Here is a 10,123-nt window from a genome sequence, read left to right as displayed (position 1 = left end):
ATATGTATGTGCATTGTTATGCCCCCTCTATTTGTCAATTGCCCAACTATAATTTGTTCACCCAACATGCTATTTATCTTATGGGAGAGACACCACTAGTGAACTGTGGACCCCGGTCCATTCTTTTACATCTGAAATACAATCTATCGCAATACTTGTTCTTTACTTGTTCTTCGCAAACAAACATCATCTTCCACACTATACATTTAATCCTTTGTTTACAGAGCAAGCCGGTGAGATTGACAACCTCATCTGTTACATTGGGGCAAAGTATTGTGATTGTGTTGTGCGGGTTCCACGTTGGCGTCGGAATCCCCGGTGTTGCGCCGCACTACACTCCGTCACCAACAACCTTCACGTGTTCCTTGACTCCTACTGGTTCGATAACCTTGGTTTCACACTGAGGGAAAACTCGCTGCTGTACGCATCACACCTTCCTCTTGGGGTTCCCAACGGACGTGTGTCAACTGCACGTCAGCACCCACTATCGAGGACACTGCTAAGATCCTCGCTGTCAATGAAGCTCGAGGATTTGTAGGGATGCTTGGAAGCATTGACTGCATACATTGGAAATGGAAGGACTGTCCGTTTGCCGGGCAGGGAATGTACAAGGGTCGCAAAAAGGGCTGCACTGTGATACTTGAGGCAGTGGCTACCTATGATCTCTGGATTTGGCACTCCTTCTTTGGTATGCCGGGATCCAACAACGACATTAACGTCTTGCAGTGCTCGCCGATCTTCTCCAAGCTTGTTGTAGATCATGCTCCCCCGGTTAACTTTGTGATCAATGGCTGGCATTACAACAAGGGATACTATCTTGCAGACGGTATCTATCCAAAGTGGAATATTTGTGAAGACTATCTCAAGCCCCGTCCTCCCGAAGGAGCAGCAGTTTGTCAAGGAACAAGAAGGTTGCCGAAAGGACGTCGAGCGTGCATTTGGTATCCTCCAGCAGAGATTTGCTGTAGTCCGGTTCCCCGCTTTGACTTGGTCCAAAGATCAGATGTGGGAGGTGATGAACTGTTGTGTGTGCTTACACAACATGATTATCGAGAATGAGTGGAAGTATCTGGTTCCTCCGAGCGAGCAAGTTGCACCATATGACAGAGAGAGTCCTCTTACACAGACTAACCACCAGGTGCCGACATCGTGGGTTGCGTTCATCGCTATGCGTCAGGAGATTCGAGACTCCATAATGCATCAACAACTGCATGATTATCTGGTGGAGCACGGACGCTTCGAGGCAACACCAACTAGTTTCCATTTGATTTGTTTAAAAACTTGTCTTGTTTTGTTGAACTGTAACGTTTATTTGTAAAAATAAGTGAAATATTGACAAAATTGGTCAAATTCGCTGAACTATGCTGCATATTTGAGATTGTGGTCGTTTCTAGGGACTTTTTTTTCTTAAAAACGCGGAACACCGGGTGTCTACCGGGGAAACGGCTAAAACTTCGGCGTTTCTTGGATCAAACGTTCGTCCAATTCAGCGTAAAATAGCGCTGGATTTGGGAGCCGTACGGCTGAAGATGCTCCTAGTTATTTGGGCCGAGCAGCACTCCTGCCTGGGGTTCACGGTCTCATCCTCCTACGAGATGGTGGATACTGCTTCAGAGTTGATACGTTCACGTGTCTCGGTGTCTTGATGCATGCATGCATGATGCATGTGCCGACAATCAAACATGACAAACGGAGCAAAGCCAGAAGAAAAAAAGGCGTCGCCACTCGCCAGAAATAGTGGGCCGTAAATTCGTGGGCAGAATGTATACGCCCAGTTGCAAGCACGCGGCCAAAATTTTGGCGAGCAACGTGCGATCGAACAGAGGCGGGGGCCTGTTGTTTGTGGCCGGTGGCCGGTGGCCGGTGGGCGCATGCGGAACTGGATCCTCTAACGTTGGGAAGGCAAGTCAGCTAAGCTACAGTTGTCAGTTAGTGTAAAACGAAGAAGCAAAGTCAGAGGACTGTAGCAAAAACACTGTTTCACTATACTGTAGGAAATTACTGTACATGATTACTATGCATACAAATCTTCTAAACTAAAAAAAGTCGCTTATAATTTTGATTGTAAGCAATTATAGGAAAAACACTATTTTTTGCAAGTTAGTTTAAATCAAAATAATCCTAATCATGTGAATGTGAAGAAGGAAAGTTAGAGGGGTGTAGCATACCTGACTTCCCTCCTCACCGTCAGAGGATCCAGTTACGGGCGCATGCATGCAGCGCCGCAAGGTTTTTCTTCCGGCCAACTTTCTATTCCCAGCGACGAAATTACAGAACCGGCCATGAAGATTAACTGGATGGTAGCCATACCATGCATGCGTAGGGGGCGGCCAATCAATTTGCCATCGTATCGCAACCGACCGACCGACCGATCCAACCGTCGGACGGACCCGTCAGCAATCGCACATGACTTGTCGCGACCACCGGAGCTCTTTTTGGCAAGTTGACGCGCTTCGGCCGGCCCGTGGCGGTGGCGTGGTGCGCGCCTGCTCGGATCCACCGCCGCCATGCTGAAATCCCGATCGAGCCTCTCACGTCTGGCACTACTGCCTGAAATGCTAATCGGCCAAGGAATATTCGAGCGATCCGTTTTGCTTGCCTCCCTTTGGTGTAAATATATAGTACTTCCATCGTTTCATTAAAAGTATTTCAACTTTGTCAGAGACAAGGTATGCCGATACATATCATAGTATCTTATGATTAAACGATAGTACGACACTTTCGTGGCTAATCGATGTGTAACGTGATGGTATCTTAATTTGATAGTATCTTAGTCGCAACCTAAAATGTATCACACCAATACCAAAAAAGATACTAGTATATCCGATTGCGTGTCCATCGTTTTTTTTAAACAGAGGCAAAAACCTTTCCTCATTCTATTAATTAAAAAGACGTTTTACAATATTGCAAGTGTTGCAAAATATTGCAAGGAGGTGAACATGGACCTCTTCTATGCTTCAACTTTGATTGTGGTGGGAAATGGAAAGAATACACCGTTCTGGGATGCTCCATGGCTAAATAGGTCTAAACCACGAGACATTGCCGGATTGCCCCTCTCATATTCGAGGTGTCCGGCCAAGAGGAAAAAGTGTTGTGTCAACAAGACTTTGAGCAATGATGATTTGTTGTCTTGTTGATTCTAAGACTGGTCATAGTGCATAGTATCATATACTAGTATCATGCATATGATACTAGCTTGTCTATGATACTATCTCTGTAGTGGGTGGTATTATAGAGTAGTATCATAAACTTCCAAATTTATTGTTTTGTAGAATCTCAATGTAAATCTACATACAAGATTTATTTTCCATTTACTTTTCTCGTAACATGCGCTATCATACAGTATCCATCTATATTATTCTAATCATATCTCTCCTCCTTAATTAGATGCCACATCATCATTTTTGTGGGCCTAAAATATATGGTACTACTTATGATACTACCACTATAAGGGCCACTTCTTTTGGGCTTATGCTTATAGAGAAGCCGGCTTATGAATTTCGGTGGAGAGAAACTCCGGTGGAGAGAAGCTCTAGTAAACTGTCTTGGACCCTTCTTTTCGGCTTATAAAAATTGAGCTTCTCCTTGTGTTGTGTTGTGTAAAGACTGTAAAGCCCCTAAAATTTAATTGTGCCTTTGTCAATACATACATAATTGTATTGTTGCTTGTTTCATATATAAGAAACAAAATGTGAGCCATGGTATCCTTGTGATGCTCACAGATACACGGATGCGGTGGTCTCGGATTGGGATGTGGTGGTCGTCCAAATACACGGGCGATTGAGCAAGTACATCTCGGAAGGGTTGTAGACATTGGAGCTCGATGTCATCGGTCAAACGGCAAGCGCAAACGATGGCTCAATCTCCCGGAGGCTGAGATCGGACGGGTGGGCGAAGATTGGGGCCGCCCGGTGGCGGCGGCGGCCACGCCGTCGATCAAGAACTTGTGCTCGGACGGCGTGTCCATGCTGCCGGTGGGGAGGCCGCCGCGCCGTCGATCGAAGAACTTGTCGTCGGCGGCGGCGCGCGTCCGTGCCGCCGGTGGAGAGGCGACCGCGGTTAGTGGAGCATCGGGGGAGCTAGCGGCGAGGGCGGGTTGGGCCGCGAGCGGCGAGGGGCGGGAGGGGCCGTGAGCGGCGGGCGGCGGCGCCAGCAGGGTAGGCGGTGGTGGAGCGGCGGCGGCGGTGAAGAATTTTTTGTGGCCGATGCGGGAGAGGGTCCGTGCTTGATGGGGAAAAGTTCTTTTGCTTTTTTTTCGTGGCCAGCAGTTTTCTCAGGTGGAGTGGCATTCTACGTAATATGTACCGAACTAGAGGGATAGGTTGACATACCTCTTCGATTCTCTCAACGAGAAGCTCGGGAAACTGCTATCGAGCAGATTCTGAAATTACACAGCAAATCCGCTTCTCGGTGAAAATAAGCAAAGGTCCAGCCAGAGAGTTCTTTTGGGCTTCTCCTGTTTGGCACCTAGAAGCAGCTCTAGAAGCCCAAAAGAAATGGCCCTCAGTGTCCGTCGAACTCAATGTGTGGATTGCGACTAGGAGTTACTATCTGCGATGGATGCATGTGTGAGAGACATGTATTCCGAACAGAGAACGTGTGCTTACATCTGGTGGGTATAGTCTCAACTGAACACGGGTTCAGCAGGCAGGGACACACACACACACACACCATACCAGCTGAAGAGAAAGCGAGCACCTATTCATACCTGCAGGTACGTACTAAAACAAGTTGCTCCTACTCGATCGGACCATGTACAACGAACGTGGTGGTACCTTTCCCATTTCCGGAGCGAGATCCTTGTACGTATATCAAAACAGGAGGCATAGGCTATGTAGGATATATAGGAGTATGTACCGAACCTCGGGTGAAGGCGTGCGTTCTCGGCCACGTCAGCAGAAAATAGTCGCGCTGGCGGGTGGGCCCTAGAACCACCAACCCACGTGGTGGGCCGCTCCCTGCTGGTTTAAGGCTTTGGTTTTATTTTCCTCTGCACGATTTCGAGCAAAAGAGAAATTAGGACGTGCATGCCCGCCTAGTCCTGCATGCAGGGACTGGAATTGATAATCACGCCGAAGCGCGCGCGAGTTAACGCAATGGATCATCAGAGGGACAGCCTCGCCTTTTGGATGCCGTAAAACGAGTTTGCGGTAAGAGATTCTAGGGACCTGTTAGAGATGCTCTCACAATGTTTTGTGAGGTTAAGTGTTGCTTCCTGGAGCATCAATCAGCATAGGTGCAAGACAGCTTCAAAGAGATGCTCTAGTAACATTTCTATCTACAAGGTTGGGTTTTAAAACAAGAAATACTCCCACTGTTCCATAATATGTTGTGCGTGATTTTGCGAGCAAGTCAAAGTTCGTAAGGTTTGAGCATTTATATAATTATACCAATTTTGTAATATGATTCTTAGAATCACGGTGAAATACATTTTCATATTGTGTACATTTTATAGGCAACATATTCTTGGTTGGAGGGAGTAGGGGTGGAAACTAGTAGTGGATAATTCGTATTATCTAGCATTCCACATTCGTATTCGGTAGACTGAAAATGGAAGTGGTAATATGAAGTCCCTGAAAATGGATATGGGAAATAATCGAATCCGTTTTACGAAAAACGTGTGGTATTGAGTTTTGAAGTAAATGTGGATAAATAAGATTATTTTTGCCAATTTCAGTAATTCGGCCCCAATATGCCAATTACCTAACCTATCGAATCTAACAAATCGATCAAATACTCTTTTATGTGAATGAACTTGAAAGTACTCTGCATTATATCAGTATATTTATCTCTCTACCATTCAAGAGTTGGCTCGACATGAGTCTATTATTTCAATATATTCGTATCCGCTCTGAATTGAGAAAATACCTGATCTATATTCTTATTCGAATAATATTCGCTATGAATTCATATTTGGCAACATCCATATTTGTTTTGAAAATATGGAAACGGATATGAGAAGGGCACTTTCCGATCCGTTTCCACCCCTAGAAGGAAAGCCACTAAGTTTAGTACTCCCTCCACATCGGTTTAATTAGTCTTATGCGTAGTTCTAATTGAGGAAACTTAATATTAGATATATATATATATATATATATTACAAAAATTATATCACTCGAGACTAGAAATCTTATAGAGAATTTTCAAATGGTATAATGTTCATGTTATATAGTTTTTTTTCGATCAAGGAGCATAGCCCCAGCCTCTGCATCCAAAGGATGCACACAACTTTTTTCTTTATTAAATTATTCGCAATGCCTTACAAGGGGAATACAAAGATCAATCTTGAAGCCTTCTTCCTAGTGACAACTCGCTATACCTACGATGAAGGGGGGTGGGGGACTATGAACAAGGCCATACTCCCTGACGGTACACCAACACACATCATCCAAAAAGCAAAACCCTGAGGGTGTGCCATTGCACACATTGCAGAGTTCGCAGCTTTCATCTATCTCGAACCCATCTCCAAGCGAGATCAACGTATAGACCGTGCCAGACCTGCTGTCGATGTCACCATAACACCAAACAGCTCCACCATCCTGCCCGCGTCCAGCAATCCTCGCCCGTCTTCGATACCCCGCAGCTCCACGGCGCTGAGAATCAGGGAACGTGGTAGATGAACACCAATCCACCAAAACCACCTCCATCCAGCCGCTGCTCCAAAAACGATGCCCCAAGAGGTAGCACGACGCAGGAAGCACCGTCATCGTCCGATCCTGGCTGGATCTAGGGTTTCCCCGGAGCAGCACGAGTGAGTTCCGACGGACTGCGACGAGGATGCCTTCAAGAAGGAAGCGACGCTTAACGCCGCCATCGCCCGCCAATCTTGACACGGTTTTCACCGATAGGCGCGAATCCCCAACTCGGCGAGAGCAAACGGAGAGGCCAGCAAAGATGATGCCTTCGCAGGGAACGACGCCAATAGCCGCCGCCATCATCCGCGAAGAACTAAGTCAAGGCTCGGTGTTCACCGGTGGCCCCTTCGCCGCTAGCTCGTCGTCGACTAGATCTTCATCACCGGGGTAGAGGGATCTCGTGATCTGCCACCCCAGCAACCAGCCGACCTCCTCCGGCCAAGAAGAAGGCCGCCACCGCCGTCGAACCCAAGGCTGCTGCCCCGGGCGTCCTCGTACTGCGGGAGAAGCCCAAGATCATCGCCCCTCACCGGCGAGAGGCGGAGGGAATGGCACTATCCGCCACCACCAGCCATCACCGGCGTGCCGCCGATGGGAGGCGGGGAGGCCGCAGCACAGGCTTTGGCCATCGTCCCCGTCCATCCATGCGGAAGGCGGGAGAGCCGCCGTCGCCCCTCCATCCTCGTCAGACCGCCGCTGCCCCGGGAGGCAGGAGGGCCACCGCCGCGCGTGAGAAACTCCATGGCCGTCGTCCCCGCCGCGTCACGAGGGAGGCCCCCCGCCGCCGCCACGCCCTGAGGTCTTTGCCCCGGCGACGCTGCCGACGGCGGCGGCGGGAGGCGGCTAGGGTTGGGAGGGTTGGGGGTGGTGTAATATCTCTTTGGTGTATAATATCTCTTTGAATTAACGATCTACACACACATGTAAGACCTATAAACCAATATGGAGGGAGCAGCTGACACCAAGCCATTAAATTACTTTTAATCGGCTCACATATCAAAATTTTGAAGATAAAGATTAAAGGGTTTCTTCTTTGTTTTGGAAAGGATATGCTAGGAAATACTGACGTATCACTTGGGATTCCGAGTCGCATGCAGTTCAGCAGCAGCAGTGTTCCTTGCTTGCGGCACAAGCTTCAGATATGCTTCGTCTGAAATTTAACAAACTATCTACAACTACTGTACTAAAACGTGCGTGCATTGGTAGTGCCCCTCCAAATCGATGCACGCAAAAGTAAGTAATTCCAGTACCGGAATGTAAACACAGAACAGAAGTAGTAGTACGATTACCATACAGTTTGATGTATCGATCCGATGACGCGCAGCATAGGTACTTGGATCGACCGGCGACGAGACAGATCACTCGGATACCACATACAGGAAGGAGATGGAGGACAAATGTACAGGGCCGCACATGAGAGGCATGATACATACATACGGTTTGTCACGTAGCCCCGGCCCTGTCTGTCACGCACACACGCAGCCGGCCGGCCAGCCTAGCAGCCCAAGTGCAGCAGCAGCGGCCACACCTCACCTGAACGGCGATGGCGACGGACCAATGATGGCCGCGCCACATCACACCGCCCATCCCCGCCACACGTACGGCCCACGTGGAATCGCATACACTCGCTGACGTGCGGGGCCCTTCCCCGGGCGACACCACGCCGTCCGCCACACGGCACAGGCCCGCGGATCCATTATGATCCAGCTCAGCCCGTGAGCTCTCCGGCGGCGACGGCGCACCGGCGGGCAACGCTCGTCTCCTGCCGACTCCTGTCGCGTAGCGCAGGGGTACTTCCGTCACTGCACCACCTCCTCTGGATCAATCCCGTTGTGAGCAGGCTGTAATAACGGCGTGGGGCCCGTGAAGGCGACGGGAGTGAAAACGGGGCACGGACTCTTCTGTCCGAACGAGATGTTTTTTTCACCGCGCGTTCGCGACGCCGGGTTCGTGATCGGGATACACTGCACAGTGGACCCCCCGCCGGCGTGCCGCTCAGATGGGCCACGTGCCATTTATTCGCCCCACGTTGCCACGCTTCCCCGTTCCCCTCCCATGTTACTGCCCCGCCCCACCCTTTCTAGTCTAGATTAACAAATCCTCCACCTCCGTCCCCCGCAGCCTCTATCCTTTATCCAGGAACTCCAAGCACCCATCCCCATCCATCCATGGAGAGAAATGCTGCTGCTGCTGCTACTTTGTTCCTGATAATGCAGCACAGCTACCGATTAGTGCTATGTTGGGTGCCGCTTTGAGAGACTTTGAGCAGTATCTTTATGCAAGCATGTGATCCAACAGGACACATACATCGTTCATGGAGAATGGAACAGAGCAACTTCATGGCATCACTTTCAGGCTTCTGTTGCTGAACCGAATCACGCGGCAAGCATGATTACGAGATGATGATGAAGATTACTACTCCCCACTGGCCAACGGCAGGTTAAGTCCCCATCGCCGGAAAGCAAGAAAGCCATTCACTGCACCGTTCGCAGAAGAAAGAAACAAAACACGGAGCTCGACGACGAAGCGATCTGAATATTTCAGACCTGAATCCTGATGCGTTGATGATGAATGTAGTATCGGAGACTGGATCGAACAAAAGGATCCCGAGGAGAAAGGAGAAAGCCAGGGCAACAGAACGAAGGAACCAACGAATGTGCCTACTCGGCAGGCATTACAGCACGGGCGAAATCGCCAGAGTGCCATCATTATCACCACCACCACCACCCCACACTAACCGCTCAACTAACTCCACAACCAACACCACGAACTAACTAACTAATCCCATCCCATGAGAAGAGGAAAATTAAATGGAACAAGAAGGAGGGGGAAGAAATTTACAACGAATACACGGATCAAAGTCACGCCGGCGAGGAGGAGGAGGATGAGCTGCCGGAGGCCGACGCTGGACCTGAAGACGACACGCTGGCCAGGACCTCGGCGAGGGCCGTCATGGCGCGCACCTGCATCTCCAGCGCCTTGATGTAGTCGGACGCCTCGGAGAGGAGCGCCGGGAACGGCAGCTTCTGGCACCCGGGCACCAGCCGCCCGAGCACCTTCGCCTTCCTCGCCAGCGCCGGGGCCTTCCCCGGCGCCGACGCCGACGCGGCAGCGGAGGGGTGCCGCGACGGGCAGGCCGGGGCGCGGAGCCGCGCGCGGTGGGCGGCCTGGAGGCGGCGGCGGCGGGACGCCAGGATGGCGCGGCTCCAGCGAGTGCGCCCGCGGGCGGCCACCGCGAGGGCGCGGTCGGCGGCCTCACGCACGGCCCGGCCGCGCGCCGGGGCCGTCGACGGCGACGCGGCAGTCGACCCGCCGCGGACGAGGCGGAGCGCCTCGAAGAGCTTGGACGAGTAGATCTCGTGCTCGCGCCGCGTCCGCCACTTGGACGGCTGCGCCTCCGCCCCCGCCCCGCCCGACGGCGTGGAGTCTGCCCGCTTCCGCTTGCGCTCCCTCTCGTCCACCGACGTCGAGCTCGACGTCGACGCCAT

At 50.7% G+C, this 10,123-nt stretch overlaps 1 protein-coding gene across 1 annotated transcript; it reads right to left on the bottom strand.

The window, feature by feature from the left end:
* Window positions 1-9,496: 9,496 nt before the first annotated feature.
* On the bottom strand, window positions 9,497-10,123 carry LOC124698605 (transcription factor bHLH148-like). Its single transcript, XM_047231088.1, has one exon. It carries the CDS (start codon window positions 10,121-10,123, stop codon window positions 9,497-9,499), a length of 627 nt encoding a protein of 208 aa, XP_047087044.1.

The sequence above is a fragment of the Lolium rigidum genome, chromosome 3 (assembly GCF_022539505.1).
Source record: "Lolium rigidum isolate FL_2022 chromosome 3, APGP_CSIRO_Lrig_0.1, whole genome shotgun sequence".
NCBI lineage: Eukaryota > Viridiplantae > Streptophyta > Magnoliopsida > Poales > Poaceae > Lolium > Lolium rigidum.
The sequence above is the reverse complement of the archived record's forward strand: the minus strand, read 5'-3'. Positions and strand labels throughout refer to the sequence as shown.

Bases quoted from the DNA above. Each gene is read 5' to 3' on its own strand.
- LOC124698605 (XM_047231088.1), bottom strand. From the start codon at position 10,123: ATGGCGTCGACGTCGAGCTCGACGTCGGTGGACGAGAGGGAGCGCAAG.